The sequence below is a fragment of the Macaca fascicularis genome, chromosome 5, assembly GCF_037993035.2.
Source record: "Macaca fascicularis isolate 582-1 chromosome 5, T2T-MFA8v1.1".
Lineage (NCBI taxonomy): Eukaryota > Metazoa > Chordata > Mammalia > Primates > Cercopithecidae > Macaca > Macaca fascicularis.
The window spans coordinates 63,213,207-63,229,772 of record NC_088379.1 but is presented as its reverse complement, the minus strand read 5'-3'; the positions used below and the strand labels follow the sequence as shown (position 1 = coordinate 63,229,772).

The 16,566-nt window shown below is 40.7% G+C and overlaps 1 protein-coding gene across 28 annotated transcripts in view; it reads left to right on the top strand.

Annotated features, from left to right (window-relative positions):
- The window catches only part of RUFY3 (RUN and FYVE domain containing 3), a 103,300-nt gene that overhangs the window by 10,302 nt on the left and 76,432 nt on the right, over positions 1-16,566 (top strand). For 10 of the 28 annotated variants that reach the window (XR_012434889.1, XR_012434888.1, XR_012434891.1 and 7 more), the window contains exon 1: positions 7,186-8,003. The exons of the other annotated variants lie outside the window; for them this stretch is intronic. Coding sequence is in view for 7 of the 10 variants with exons in the window: in XM_005555123.4 (XP_005555180.1) it covers positions 7,826-8,003 (178 nt within the window). In the remaining 3 variants the exon portion in view is untranslated. Of the gene's footprint in view, positions 1-7,185; positions 8,004-16,566 lie in introns of those variants that run through there. 28 annotated transcript variants of the gene reach the window in all.

The following is a 16,566-nucleotide window of genomic DNA, read 5'->3' as shown; positions in this document are numbered from 1 at the left end:
CTATAAAGTGACACCAAGCCTACCAAATGTGTGAACTTAAAATTGAAGAAGTCTTGAAATCAGAGGTAGACATAATAGATTGTGGTTCTGGGAAAGGAGGTGGGAGGGTGTACTGGAGCATGTGAAATAATCATGATCATTGAGTCGAAGAATCATATAATTTAACAGAAACATCTGGGCTTTCCACCAATGTCATCATGATGATGATTCATCAAAGATACCCTTTCATGGCTGGGTGCGGTGGCTCATGCCTGTAATCCCAGTACTTTGGGAGGCCGAGGCACGTGGATCTCTCAAGGTCAGGAGTTCGAGACCAGCCTGGCCAACATGGCGAAACCCCATCTCTATTAAAAATACAAAAATAGCCAGGCCTGGTGGTATGTGCCCATAATCCCAGCTACTCGGGAGACTGAGGCAGTGAGGCAGGAGAATTGCTTGAACCCGGGAGGCAGAGGTTGCAGCGAGCTGAGATCGTGCCACTGCACCCTAACCCAGGCAAGAGTAAGACTCTGTCTCCAAAAAAAAAAAAAAAAAAATTTCTCTTTCATGCTAACAGCAACTAGTGAAATAGGGGGGAAATGAGATTTTTATTCTTAAATTATGAAACCGTGATTCAGGAAGCTGCCAAACAGAACTTTGTGAGCTTTACAAATTTAGTTGCACAACTTGACAAATTTTAGGAAGTTTCTATTCTGCATTATGAAAATCAGAAATAACCCAGATGCCCACCAACGTGAAAATGAATCAGAAAGCCGGGCGTGGTGGCTAAGCCTGTAATCCCAGCACTTTGGGAGGCCGAGGCAGGTGGATAATGAGGTCAGGAGATCGAGACCATCCTGGCTAACACGGTGAAACCCCGTCTCTACTAAAAATATAAAAAATTAGCCAGGCATGATGGCTTGCACCTGTAGTCCCAGCTACTTGGGAGGCTGAGGCAGGAGAATTGCTTGAACCCGAGAGGCAGAGGTTGCAGTGAGCCAAGATTGCGCCACTGCACTCCAGCCTGGGCAACAGAGCGAGACTCTATCTCAAAAAAAAGAAAATAAATCAGAATGTGTGTGCGTTTTTTTGTTTTGGAGTTTTTTTGTTTTGTTTTGTTTTGTTTTTTTTGAGATGGAGTCTCTCTCTGTTGCCCAGGCTGGAGTGCAGTGGCATGACCTCTGCCTCCCGGGTTCAAGCGATTCTCCTGCCTCAGTCTCCCGAGTAGCTGGGATTACAGGCGTGTGCCACCATGCCCGGATAATTTTTGTATTTTTAATAGAGACGGGGTTTCACCACGTTGGCCAGGGAGTCTCTATCTCCTGACCTTAAGTGATCCACCCACCTCAGCCTCCCAAAGTGCTGGGATTACAGATGTGAACCACTGCGCCCAGCCGAATCAGAAATTTTTTGTACATACGTTGGAACACTACCTTATATAATACAGCAGCCAAAAGGACAAACTACATATACATACTACAGTTTGGATCAGCCTTAGAAAATACAGCATTGAAATCCAGGTGCAGTGGCTCATGCTTGTAATCCCAGCACTTTGGGAGGCTGAGGTGGGCAGATCACCTGAGTTCAGGAGTTCGAGACCAGCTGGCCAACATGGTGAAACCCCGTCTCTACTAAAAATACAAAAATTAGCTGGGCATGGTGGTGGGTGCCTGTAATCCCAGCTACTCAGGAGGCTAAGACAGGAGAATTGCTTGAACCTGGGAGAGGACGGGTTGCAGTGAGCCAAGATCACACCACTGCACTCCAGTCTGGACGACAAGAGCAAAACTCTGTCTCAAAAAAAAAAAAAAAATACAGCATTGAGTGAAAGGCTTAGAAAGTTTTATAGAGCATGAAACACTTTCTATAAGAAAGTTGAAAAAGACTGAAACTAAATATATTGCTTAGACCTTCATATATTTGTAACAATATTTTTGAAATAAGATCATGATTTACACTAAATTCAGAAGGGTTGCCTTGAAATGAGAGGCGGGAGTTTAGAAGCTAGAAGGAGCACATAAGTACATGTGTTGGTCCATTTCTCCAGTTGAGCGAGGGTTTCAGGGATATTGGTTATATTCTTTAAGGATTTAAAATTATACATTGAGTTTGCTATTCTTAAAAAGTGCACAATGCGTCATTTTAGAAAATGATTCCCCCCATCATTTATCTTTTCTTATTTCAGAATGTATCAAGTGTTCTTCATTTGTCCAACTAGTATGTAAATGTGGAGGGAACTAGTGATAGAGTGGTAGTAGGGTGAACCAAGTACATAGTGGAAGCATTTGGTCTACCCTTCGTGAGCACGTGACAGAAAGAATCCATACTGGGTTCTCAGTTTGTCAGAATGTGCCCACTTACTAAAAGCCTGAACTAAATACGTAAGTTGGGGTGTCTGGAGGAAGATACGGGTTGTGCAGCATTAAGGTATAAAGTATGAAAGCTGATTTTAAAAAAAGTCTTCAAATCTTAAATTTGTTGAAACTAGGCCGGGCGCGGTGGCTCACGCCTGTAATCCCAGCGCTTTGGGAGGCCGAGGCGGGCGGATCACAAGGTCAGGAGATCGAGACCACGGTGAAACCCCGTCTCTACTAAAAATACAAAAAATTAGCCGGGCGCGGTTGTGGGCGCCTGTAGTCCCAGCTACTCGGGAGGCTGAGGCAGGAGAATGGCGTGAACCCGGGAGGCGGAGCTTGCAGTGAGCCGAGATCGCGCCACTGCACTCCAGCCTGGGCGACAGAGCGAGACTCCGTCTCAAAAAAAAAAAAAAAAAAAATTTGTTGAAACTCACGTTTAGGAAATTTCATGAGGAGACTTTGCCTGTGCGTATGTGTGTGTGTGCGTGTGTTTTAAATGTCTTTTTACTTTTTCTGAGTAAAATTTAATGTCCGGGGAGGAGGAAGAGTTAGGATAGAAGGCTGAAGTTGCAGAGTGTAGAAGGAACATGGACTTTGGAGGCATCTAGACAGAAGTAGCTTGGAATAACAGATCTGCTACTTGCTAATTGTGTGATCCTGGGCCAGTTACGTGGCTGAACTTTGGTTTCATTGTGTATAAAGAGAAGGTATCAGTCTCTACTTTGCGGTGTTTTTGTGAAGACTTGACATGGTATTTGTAAAGCACCTAACAGAAAATAGAAATTTAATAAATGATAGCTACTTTAAGTAATTTTTCCACAATATATAACAGAGACATTGAGGCTGTCAAGTTAATCTTTGTCTTATAGCAGCAACCGAGTACAAATATCCTTTAAGAGGAATGTAACTTCTGACTTTGAAGTGTGAATTTTATTTGCTTTGAATCAGTCATAATGTGGAAAATACAGACTGTTTAAGCAGCTAGAACGTAGTATTTTTTGGATCTTCATTTTGGATTTGAACTTCACATAGGCCTATTAATTCTTTCAGGGTCACAGACTGAACTCCCACCTGCCTCACAACCGTCTTACAAATAGGTGCCATTACTCACAAATAGGATCAAATGAGAAAATAGTTCAATACAGCTCATACAGTAATTACTCTGTATATGAGAAAAAAAAAATCAAGGTTTGAATATCTTACTGATGGCTTAACTTTATCTTCATAATCAAAGCTAAGATGTTTACTTAGTAAAGACCGAAATGTAAAAACAGTACTAAACAATATCTAGAATTTTTTTTTTTTTTTTTTGAGATGGAGTTTCGCAGGCTGGAGTACAATGGCATGATCTCAGCTCACCGCAACTTCCGCCTCCCAGGTTCAAGTGATTCTCCTGCTTCAGCCTCCAGAGTAGCTGGGATTACAGGCATGTGCTACCACGCCCCCCAACTAATTTGTTTTTTTTGTTTGGTTTTTTTTTGAGATGGAGTCTCGCTTTGTTGCCCAGGCTGGGGTGCAGTGGCCGGATCTCAGCTCACTGCAAGCTCCGCCTCCTGGGTTTATGCCATTCTCCTGCCTCAGCCTACTGAGTAGCTGGGACTACAGGCGCGCGCCACCTCGCCTGGCTAGTTTTTTGTATTTTTTTTTAGTAGAGACGGGGTTTCACCGTGTTAGCCAGGATGGTCTCGATCTCCTGACCTCGTGATCCACCTGTCTCGGCCTCCCAAAGTGCTGGGATTACAGGCTTGAGCCACCGCGCCCGGCCTTGTATTTTTAATAGAGATAGAGTTTCTCCATTTTGGTCAGGCTGGTCTTGAACTCCCGACCTCAGGTGACCCACTCACCTCAGCCTCCCAAAGTGCTGGGATTGCAGGTGTGAGCCACTGCGCCTGGCTATAGAATTGTTTTTATAAGTTTCTACAAATAGTACTGTTTTCATAGTAACTTCATTGCCTATAAACAATGGATACCTGTTCGTGCTGAAGACTCAGTGGTGTTTTACCTAAAGAACAGCGTAGAAGTACAGGTTTTCTTGTCCACCCCTGGGTCTTATTTCTGAAATGGCTGCTAACAACTCAAACTGGTAGATCTGGGAAATTGAAGGATACCAACACAGGCATGTTTTTCTTTCCTTGCCAAAAACTTTAGTTGTTTTGGGCTTGCCTCTCTGTGTCCTCTATCTGGAGAGAGGCAGGGTGGGATGGATCTTCTGAAGGAATGTTAATCAAGTTTCTTGCTTACTAACCTTGATGTTCCTGTAGTGTTGGTATGTTGCAATCTGTCGAGATCTGTTCAAGTTAGTAAATCCTTACTGGGGTGAAGAGATTGTCATGGTTTGTGACAAGGCCGAATTCAGGTTTTGGACCCCAGGCAATCACATGACATTCAGATTTATTCATGTATTCCTTGTTCTATTTTAAGAACATATCAGTGATCTAGAGTTTTGATATCACACATACAGAGAGCTAGCTAGGGCTGTTTGGGGTTGTGGTTCCAGGAATGTCCCATGTAATTTGAAGGTTTTAATGACTACTTACTATGTTTTGAAGTATTGCATGATATAAAGTGAATCTATAAACTGTTCCCTTTATTAATATATAATATGGGAATATTTTTGGCTAGAAAGGAATTGAACTGAATTAAATGAGAATGTGTTAAATGAAGGCTTGTTTTCAGTATTTGGATATGAAAACTCTGTTTCCTGGAAAAGGTGTTCCTGTCTTACTGCTGCGTGCCTAGTGCCTGGATCACTACCTGCCATGTGGAGCATCTCTTAGTGAATATCTGTTGAATGAATGAATGAATGGCTCTGGGTCTAGATGTAGGGTGATGATAAGAGAGAATGAGATAGATATAAAACCAGAAGTATTTTGCTTTCCTTAGTAACTTACTGATTTTCCCCAATTATAAATAAGCCTATATATATGCCTTCTTACATTGTGCCAGTATACCCTCCTTTTTTTTTTTTTTTTTTTTTTTATTTTGAGACAGGGTCTCACTGTGTCTCCCAGGCTAGACTGCAGTGGTGCAATCTCGGCTCACTGCAGCCTCTGCCTCCTGGCCTCAAGTGATTCTCCCACCTCAGTCTCCCAAGTAGCTAGGACCACATGTGTGTGCCACCATACCCTGCTAATGTTTGTTTTTGTAGAGACGGGGTTTTGCCATGTTGCCCAGGCTGGTTTCAAACTCCTGAGCTCAAGCCATTCACCCAACTCAGCCTCCCAGAGTGCTGGGATTACAGGCACATGCCGCCATATCTGACTAATTTTTGTATTTTTAGTAGAGACGAGGTTTCACCATGTTGGCCAGGCTGGTCTCGAACTCCTGACCTCAGGTGATCTGCCCGCCTATGCCTCCCAAAGTGCTGGTATTACAGGCATGAGCCACTGTGCCCAGCCATCCGGCCCCTCTTCCTAACAATGTGAAAATGCCAGTTTCTCTACAGAATTTGATTATTAGCATTTTTTTTCTTTCAGTTCAGTCTCAAATTAGGATGAAGCATTTGAGATTTTAAGAATATTCAAGCAGAAGTTTTTTAGTTTTCAGAAATTAGCTAAATTAAGATGTCCCTCTGATAACAATCCCTAGAAAGGAATAAATAGTCTCAGGTCATATTTCTTGAATTTGTATGTTCCTCCTTAAAATTGAAACCCTTAAAGACAAAAACAAACACTTTCTTTCAAGTGTCCAAAACATTTTCAAAGAAAATTGTTATTCTTCTTGTAATTTATGTAGTTCATAAAGCAAGTACCTGCCCTTTTGCTACCAAGGTATAAATGCCTCATTGAATAATATGGGGCCGTGTGTGTGTGTGTGTTGATTTAAGAAAATATAATTGTCTTCAGTATGTTATTGAATGGGAGGATTTTTAAAATATAGCATGGTTTAATCTTCTGCTTAGAAACATATTTCATGCTTAAGGCTGGGCACGGTGGCTCATGCCAGTAATCCCAGCACTTTGGGAGGCAGAGGCAGGTGGATCACGAGGTCAGGAGTTCAAGACCAGCCTGGCCAAGATGGTGAAACCCTGTCTCTACTAAAAATACAAAAATTAGCTGGACATGGTGGTGGGCACCTGTAATCTCAGCTACTCAGGAGGCTGAGGCAGAGAATTGCTTGAACCCAGGAGGTGGAGGTTGCAGTGAGCCAAGATCATGCCACTGCACTCCAACCTGGGCTACAGAGTAAGACTCCATCTCAAAAAAAAAAAAAAAAGAAAGAAAGAAAAGAAAAAAGAAAAAGAAAGAAACCTATTTTATGCTTGGTATAAACTTGGTAAATACAACAAAATCAAAAAGGGGGGAATTGCCATTAATCGGGAAAGATTTTACTTTTTTAACTTCAAGGTTTTTTTCTACATTTCTGCCTAACCTAAAAGGTCAGGTTTTTGTACCTTGGAGAAGGAAATTATAAATGCCCAAGGATAAGATATATAAATTGAAAATCTGCTTTAGCTTTTCTTTTTATCTTTTTGGTTTTTTTCCTTCTGAGAGCCTCAATTTTTTATGCTTTAGCTTTTCTTAAAACATAACGTTTAGCATAGTAAAGAATTTTAATAGCTTTGTAGATAAGAATAAAAGAGATGAATTATGTGCTTGTTAAATTAATCTAACTGCCTCCTTCACCGTCTTTACTATAGATTATTATCCAGTATTGATTGTCCTCCTTTTATTCAGTCCTTGATCCCAAAGTAAGAGGAATTGATGAGGATATGTGCATTGTGTTATGTCTGATCACAGTTTGACTAGCAGAGTCTGGAAGTGGGTTGTACAGGATGAGAGAGAGAAGCCTAATTGCTCTCCCAGCATCAGCAGCATCTATAAAGCATCCTGGGAATTGCTTGCCCTACGTTCAGAGCAGCTGGTCACATGAGCCTGAATTTTCAGTTCAGTTCATTAGTCAGCCATTTTGGTCAACACCCTGCTTACTGCGCACGGCCAATCCTATGAGAACTCAGCATCCCATCTCATCTGAGCAGATCCTGGAAGTGATTTCTGCAGCTCAGGATTTTTTTTTTTAAGCTACACTGAAAATATAGGTTTATTTTTTGTTCAGGTTTTTCTTTTATATTTTTTTCTGCACAAAGGAGGAGGATTTTTCACTTATTCATATCGAGGCCAGATTTTTAAAGCCAGCTAAGGCAGCATCGGCTGTGCAGGATTTAAAGCCTATAGCTCTGCTGAAAAAAAGGTGGGGGGCAGGGAAAGGAAGATAAAAGGAGAGGAAGCTGGGAGAAGACAAGCATCATCTTATTTTGCTATGTGGTAGGAACTGTCTATAAGATAGTGTAGAATTGTTTATCTTGAGCAGTTTGTTCTTAAACTATAAGGTATTTTTCCTTTTTTTTTTTTTAAACCTCCTCCACCCTTTTCCTGAAAGCTTTGTTTCAGAGCTTTGTATTGGGTTTTTTTGGTGAGGAGGTTGTATTTATTTTTGTGGGGTGTGTGTGTGTGTGTCTGTGTGTGTGTTGTGGTCCCAGCTGAGTCATCATGTCTGCTCTGACGCCTCCGACCGATATGCCAACCCCCACCACTGACAAGATCACACAGGCTGCCATGGAGACCATCTACCTTTGCAAATTCCGAGTGTCCATGGATGGAGAATGGCTCTGCCTGCGAGAGCTGGATGACATCTCACTTACACCTGACCCAGAGCCTACCCATGAAGGTATGGTCAGATCCTGCCCGCTAATGCCTCACCAGCATCTTCATTGTTATGGGGGAGGGCTGGGAGGATCAGGGAGAGGTAGAAAAAAACCTACACTCTCAACTGTTAACAGTCCTGAAAACCTTGCATCCTTACTTACTACCCAGCTCGCCTCCTCTTGCTCATGGGGGAAAAATAATTTTTTTCCTGCCCCTTGAGGTATCCTTTCAAAAGACGCTGGATAGTTGTTTAGAGTTCTTTGTCTTTAAGCCTCTAAAGAAAGCATTTGAGGTCACTTATCACATCTGATTCTAATCAATAAAGCTATTAATTTTGTTCATATATGAAAATGTTCATATATGAAATTGTAGTGATTTATAACACTAACTTAACACAACATGAGTATAATTATAGGATTGTACATGATGAATACAGTAGAAACACCAGGGTATCCTCACCATTATATGAAGATATAATGTTAAGCAGGTTATGACATCTAGGGAAGATTTGATAAAATATCTTTTTTAACAATATGGATTATTAGGTTAGATGAGAAAATAAGTTTCAGCATAATGCCTTGGAAAGGTTAAGTATGATTAATATGGGATCCCTATATATTACAATAGAATGGTAATATTGGAATCTATTGGCCATTGCTTTTTATAAATTATTTGTGGTAACTCTTATGATCCATTTGAGATTTCCACTGTCAGTACCTCTGAGATCTTTGTGGTCTCTTGACTTGTGACTTTTTTCCTGGACTTTTCCTAATTTATGAGAGGTTTTCTGCTTCTACCCTTTAATTCTCTTAATGCCACAGAAAGATTTATTTGAGTCATAGCTACAAATTATTTTGTTTTTAATACAGTGGCTTCTTAGCTAGGGTTTATTCTCTGTCCTTATACTGATGAAAACAAAAACGCTTGCATGTGAGGAGAAATTCTTTATAAACATCTGCCTGATAGTTAGGCACATCGACAAGACAAAGAAGACCATAGGTGAATTGTACCTAGCAGATGGGGTTAGGAAAGGTGATTCTCTGCCTTTGACCTTGAGTTGAAATCTTATCATGACTCAGAGTTTGCCCATTGTGTTTGATAAGGATTTTATCTTCCCAGTCAGCCTTAGCCTTGATAAAGTTTTAGGGATGGTTAATATCACAGAACACAAAGCAGTCATTTTGGGTGTGTCTTTAAGAACAATGTTTAAGTGATTTTTAAGACCCTTTGCATCTTGTAACAATTGGTTTGTTAATTGGACAGCTTTCTTTGGCTGTAAGTTTCGTTATGTGCACAAGTTATAAGACATCAGCTGAAATTCCATGCAATGCCAGTACTATTTATTTTTTATTATTATTTATTCTGTATTTTCATCAAAACATCGTTGCATCCAACAATTCCAGTACTACTTAAAACAGCCTCCAAAGCTTTAAAAGTCTTGACAGAAGAAAAATACAGTTTTAGAAGGCTACCAAGAAGTCTTCTGGCAACTGCCTCAGTTTACACATTTTGTTTGAAAAAAATGTGTTCCCGTCCATTTTGAGAGTCATACAATATGAAATATTCCCTTTATTATGAAATCTAGTTTATCAGTGTCACAAAAATAATTTTTAACAATTTTAGCACTTCGAATATATGTTTTTGGAGCAATATTCCTACGGATAAGCAAAAGTGAGCTGTTTGGTTCATGTAAGCGTTTGTAGCAGTGTCATTTGAATTCTTCATAGAGAAATCTCTAGCAACACATTTCTCAGTATGGAAAATGTGTGAGAGCTATAACCTAAGCAATAAATTGTATGTCTACTGATTAAAGAAATCATGAATACAGAGTTTCCAAGACCTTTAATCAACTATAGGGGATTTGGAAGAAAAGAGAGAAATGCTAATAGTGCATTTTAGAATTTTGCTTTAAATTGGGCAAGAAAGCCATTATTTTAAATAATTAGAAATGAAAATAAAGAAAGTATAGGCCCATGAAAGCCTATGAGTATTATTTTCTTGTTCCATTACCAAACTCTAGATATTTAAATAGTCATTTGGTCCCAAGAAATAATCCACTTTTATGTTAATACCACTGACAGTTATTATATTTAATTTATCTATAAGCATTTAAATGGTGGTCACCAGGCCTATGATTATGTGAATCTCACCTTGTTGACAAAATGAAACTCCTGATGTCTGGACGCAGAAGTATTCAGACTGCTTTCCGGGCTGATTCATAGAGGGAAAAACATGTGACCACCCAAATCCTAGAGTGAAGTCTCCTTACTCCTACAAAAGAAAATAGGCAAAAAGCATAATATTCCCTCTTAAAATGATGTAGACCGACCGTATGTACTCAGCAATAGAGGCTCTGTGGCTTCCACATTTTATTTTCTTAAAACCAGAGTTCCTGGCCCTTCACTGAGCAGTCCACAGTACAGGCCTGGACCTAGAGTTTCTGCCTACTTTAACCCTTAAATAAATGAGAAAAAAAGCATTCACTTCATTATCTCAATGCTTATTGGTGGTCAATGAGATTATTTCTCTTTTGTTTTATATACTTTTTTTTTTTGAGACAGAATTTTGTTCTTGTTGCCCAGGCTGGAGTGCAATGGCACGATCTTGGCTCACTGCAACCTCCGCCCACTGGGTTCAAGCGATTCTCCTGCCTCAGCCTTCCAAGTAGCTGGGATTACAGGCATGTGGCACCACACCCAGCTATTTTTTGTATTTTTTGTATTTTTAGTAGAGACGGAGTTTCTCCATGTTGGTCAGTCTGGTCTCGAACTCCCGACCTCAGGTGATCCACCCGCCTCGGCCTCCCAACGTGCTGGGATTACAGGTGTGAGCCACCACACCCGGCTTATATACCCTATTTTTAAAAGCCAAAAGCAAATCTACAACAAGTTTAATTGCAAATAGATTTCCTCTAAAGGGAAATCACAGTCCTGTGATTGATTCCACAGGAGAGGCTTCATTAAGTGAGACCTTAAAAGGTAACGAGGTGATCACCAGACCAACATAGGGAGGACATTTCAAACAGTACATAGTGAGCTGGCCCAGCCAGGGAATAGCAAACAGGAGCACAGTGGGCTTCTGTTTGGCACAACAGGGAGCAAGGCTGGAAAGATAAGCAGGGGCTTGACTGTAGAAATCTTCTTATTCATACTGAAAAGCCTGCATTTGATTCTGTAATGAAAAGCTACTGGTGCTTTATATCTGGGAGTAACATGAAATAAGATTTGTATTTGGAATGATCACTCTGGCAACAGTCTAGCGGATGGATCAGAAGAATATAAGCTCTCAGGGACCCCTAACTATAACTATTAAAATGGTCTGGGTAAGAGATGACAATCTCAAATTAAGGCAGCGAGAGTGAACACAAAAGGAACAATCCTTGGAAAAGTAGAATGTCCCCGATGACTGAAGGGCTGGGTGGCTAGAGAATGAAGGTGAGGCGGTGCCTGGGATGACTCTCCAACTTCTGGCTGCAGAAGCTGGGTTCCCTTTACCATTACAGAATGGAGAAGGAAGATAAAATTTGAGTTCTTGATGCTTAATAGATTGTGACTAACAAAAGTGCTACCATTATTCTTTTTTTTTTTTTTTTTTTTTTTTTTTTCCTGAGACGGAGTCTTGCTCTGTCGCCCAGGCTGGAGTGCAGTGGCCGGATCTCAGCTCACTGCAAGCTCCGCCTCCCGGGTTTACGCCATTCTCCTGCCTCAGCCTCCCGAGTAGCTGGGACCACAGGCGCCCGCCACCTCGCCCTGCTAGTTTTTTCTTTGTTTGTTTTTGTTTTTCGTATTTTTTAGTGGAGATGGGATTTCACCGTGTTAGCCAGGATGGTCTGGATCTGCTGACCTCGTGATCCGCCCGTCTCGGCCTCCCAAAGTGCTGGGATTACAGGCTTGAGCCACCGCGCCCGCCCTCTTTTTTTTTTTTTTTTTTTTTGAGACAGTTTCGCTCTTAATGCCCATGCTGGAGTGTAATGGCGCCATCTCGGCTCACTGCAACCTCCGCCACCCAGGTTCAAGCGATTCTCCTGCCTCAGACTCCCTGAGTAGCTGGGATTACAGTCATGCGCCACCATGCCCAGTTAATTTTGTATCTTTAGCAGAGACAGGGTTTCTCCATGTTGTTCAGGCTAGTCTCAAACTCCTGACCTCAGGTGATCGCCCGCCTCAGCCTCCCAAAGTGCTGGGATTACAGTCGTGAGCCACCGCGCCCCGCCCATCATTCTTTCAATTAAGCCTTCCACGGGCTCCACAGAAGCATTAATCAGATTTACACTTTTCCAGATTACATATCCTGGCTTAAGTCTGTACCCTAATTTCCATTAAGAGTTGGAATCCTCACATGGAAAGGCAGGGGTGAGGATAAAAGGAGTGAGACTTAAATGGACATTCAGAGATGTGAGAATGTGGCTTACTTTCTTACTTTGCTTGTGCCATGTCAGCACTAGAGGAGCAGCCTTGTTTATAGAAAATTCACTGTGCATTTTCTTAATTTAGAGAAACATGTACCGCCATTGAAATGATCTCTCAGAGACTTTTTTTTTTAGTTTGTGAAAGCGTAGTGGGATTTCTTTTCTTCTTCTTCTCTTTTTTTTTTTTTTAACCAAAGCAATGTTGGAAGTATGTAGAATTTCAAAGTAAAGGAACTTTTAAAGCACCATGAAAATTTTAGAGAACATGTGTTCTCTGTTTTTCTCAAGAATGGAAGCAGAACACTTCAGTTAGACCTTTAAACATCATTATGTGAATTTCAGAAGTGGTATTACTGAGATGAAGTGATACGTTTTATTTTTGCCATTTTTTTTAAAGTCACATGCTCATATGTATCTGAATTTCTTGGAGTAACATTCTCAAAACAAGTTACATATAATTCTAGGATCAGGAAAATAATAACTTTTTTGTTTGTTTGTTTTTTGAGACAGAGTCTCATTCTGTTGCCCAGGCTGGAGTGCAGTGGCAAGTTCCCAGCTCGCTGAAACCTCCACCTCCCAGGTTCAAGCAGCTCTCCTGCCTCAGCCTCCCTAGTAACTGGGATTACAGGCAGGTGCCACCACGCCTGGGTAATTTTTGTACTTTTAGTAGAGACAAGGTTTCATCATGTTGGCCAGGCTGGTCTTGAACTCCTGACCTCAGGCGATCCACCCACCTTGGCCTCCCAAAGTGCTGGGATTACAAAAAATTAGCCAGGCATGGTGGCAGGTGCCTGTAATCCCTGCTACTTGGGAGGCTGAGGCAGGAGAATCGCTTGAACCCAGGAGGCAGAGGTTGCAGTGAGCCGAGATTGTGCCACTGCACCCCAGCCTGGGCAACAAGAGTGATACTCTGTCTCAAAAAAAAAAAAAAAAAAAGATTTTTTTTAAAGAAATTCACCAATACATGTTATGTATACACATGTCCACATACATGAAGGGCAGGCTATAGTATTACCTTCAATATTATTGAATGTTTAACGACAAAACCAACTATAGCTATGGCTCAGTTTATAACACATTTACCCTTAAAAAGTTTACCTAATTAGAAATGTATATGTTAGTAAAAGTTTTGACACTTTAAAGAGAATTTTTAAAGAATGAAATCCTGACTCATTTGTTGTCTCAAGTGATTACAGATTTCCTTTGAATTAAAATGGGGTTATGTCCTGAGAAACTCATCCTAAGTTGAAAATACCATAAAATGAAAATGCATTTAATACACCTACTGTACCAAACTTAATAGCTTAAATAGCTTAGGCTAGGCTGCCTTAAACATGCTTAGAAGACTTAAGTTAGCCAACAGTTGCACAGAAGCATCTGGCAGCACAGTACCCTGTAGCGTATTGGTTGTTTACCCTGATCTGAGGCTGATCGTGTGGCTGAGTAGGATGATGTGGCTGACCGGGAGCTGCAGCTCGCTGCTGCTGAGAGAGGATCGTGAGAGAGGATCACCTGGCATATTGCTAGCTCGGGAAAAGATCAAAATTCAGAATTTGAAGTAGGGTTTCTACTGAACTCATATCACTTTCTCACCGTTGTAAAGTTGAAATATCGTAAGTTGAATCCTCATAAGCCGGGGACCGTCTGTAAATTGAAATTAGCCTAAAAGACAGCAGTAGTATCATATTTCAAAAAAGAAAATGTTATTTTGCATATATTGCCTTTACTCTGTAAAGTGTTTCAGACAGATTTTTTTTTTAATAGAATTTATGATCTAAGTACCATTCCTTGTTCTTAAACTAAATGTCCAGCTTTTGGTCTATTTTCTTTTTTATTCCACGTTCCTACTGTCTGTTATCATTTTTTCGATATTTATATGGTTTGAGTGGCAGGCAAGTTAAAAATTGCAATTTAAAATAATTTTTGTGTGCTTTTTAAAGTGAAGCTAAGTTGGATTTTTAAAATAAGACTTTTTTCCGATTACAAAAGGATATTTGTTGTGGAGATTTGGAAATTACTTTTTTTTTTTTTTTTAAATGAGGCCTTGAGTTTTGGAAATTTCTAAGTAGAATTTTGACACAGAATTCAAAATAACTGAAGAAATCTGCTGAATACCTAATGAGTCTCTTTAGAGTTGGGTGGATATTAATTAGACTATGGAAAACTTGATCGCTCTCAATATGGGGTATATTTGAGAACAGTAAAGGAATTAGTACAATAATGAGGTCGATTGGACAATTGGTGTTTTAGCTACTGTGATGGTCATTAATTAGAGATAATATAGGATGGTGGTTAAAAGTATGGATTTTGTGGCTTGGACCTGGACCTGGATTCAGTTCCTTACCCCACTACTCAGTAGTCATGTGACGTTGCACGAGTTATCCCTTCATGCTTGAGTTGTTTTTTTGTTTTGTTTTGAGACAGAGTCTTACACTGTCGCCTGGACTGGAGTGCAATGGCGCGATCTCGGCTCACCGCAACCTTCACCTCCTGGGTTCACACAGTTCTCTTGCCTTAGCCTCCTGAGTAGCTGGGATTACAGGTGCACACCACCACACCCAGCTAATTTTTTTGTATTTTTAGTAAAGATGAGGTTTCCCCATGTTGGCCAGTCTGGTCTCCAACTCCTGACCTCAAGTGATCTGCCCACTTCAGTCTCCCAAAGTGCTAGGATTACAGATGTGAACCACATGCTTGAGTTTTTCTCTCCTTTTAACTGGGAATATTAATAGTAACTACTTGAGAGTTTAGGAGGATTAAATGAGATAATTAATGTAAAGCACCCTGTAAATGGTAGCTATTTATGTTAGTAGTTATTCATGAATCAGTAGCTGGAGCCACAGCAGTTTAAGCCATATTCTTAAATACATTGCCATTTTATTTTATATTTATATTTTTATATCTAACTTTATAGAGTAGTCTAAACAAGTTATTTATCAGACACACTAAAGATGAACATCAGTAGTAGCTTAAACTCAAGTTTTAGCATTGTCCTTTCTTGAACCTCTATGAATAAGAAAATAATTGATTAAAAAATCAATGAGTTATCAGTTATCAAGAAATATGTGTTTTTCTTTTCCTTTTTTTTTTTTTTTTGAGACGGAGTCTTGCTCTTGTCACCCAGGCTAGAACGCAGTGGTGCAATCTTGGCTCACTGCAACCCCTGCCTCCCCAGTTCAAGTGATTCTCTTGCCTCAGCCTCCCAAGTAGCTGGGACTACAGGCACCCACCACCATTTCCAGCTAATTTCTGTATTTTTAGTAGAGATAGGGTTTCACCATGTTGGCCAGGCTGGTCTTGAACTCCTTGAACCCGCCTTGGCCTCCCAAAGTGCTGGGATTACATGCGTGAGCCACCTCACCCTACCCCTACCAAAATATGTGCTTTTCTATTAACCTTCTTTTAGGGATGAGGAATCTGACATTGAGAGGTGATGCACAGATGATCAGTTGAATGCAATAAAATATACGTCTGGCCCGATTAGTTACTTTCTGCCAGGAATTATTTACTCCAAGTGTTAAAAATGTATTATCTCATTTAATTTTTACAACAATCTTTTGAGCCTAAGTATAGTTATTAACCCCAATTTACAAATAAACTGACATTTGGCCAGGCACAGTAGCTCACACTTGTAATCCCAGCACTTTGGGAGGCCGAGGCGGGTGGATCACCTGAGGTCAGGAGTTCAAGACTAGCCTGGCCAACATGGTGAAACCCCATCTCTACTAAAAATACAAAAAAAAAATGATTAGCCAGGCGTGGTGGCAGGTACCTATAATCCCAACTACTTGAGATGCTGAGGCAGGAGAATCACTTGAACCCGGGAGGCAGAGGTTGCATCGAGCCGAGATCGCACCACTGTACTCACTCCAGCCTGGGTGACAAGAGTGAAACTCCAACTCAAAAATTTAAAAAAGTAAAATAAACTGACATTCAAGGATGTAATAACTGGTAGAGGCAGGATTCAAACTCAGACAACCAATGGCTCAACTCATACACAACACTCCTGTCTCAGAATTCTAGAGTGCAAGTCCAACAATAGGCCTGCATTTAATAGGAGGAGTCTTCTTCCCAGTCCCTGATGACGTATTTCCAGAAGTTTTATACACAATTGAACACAGCATTGGCAACTTAAGTACAGTGAGCATCCAGATAAGGCCAAAAGCATCCCAGCTGG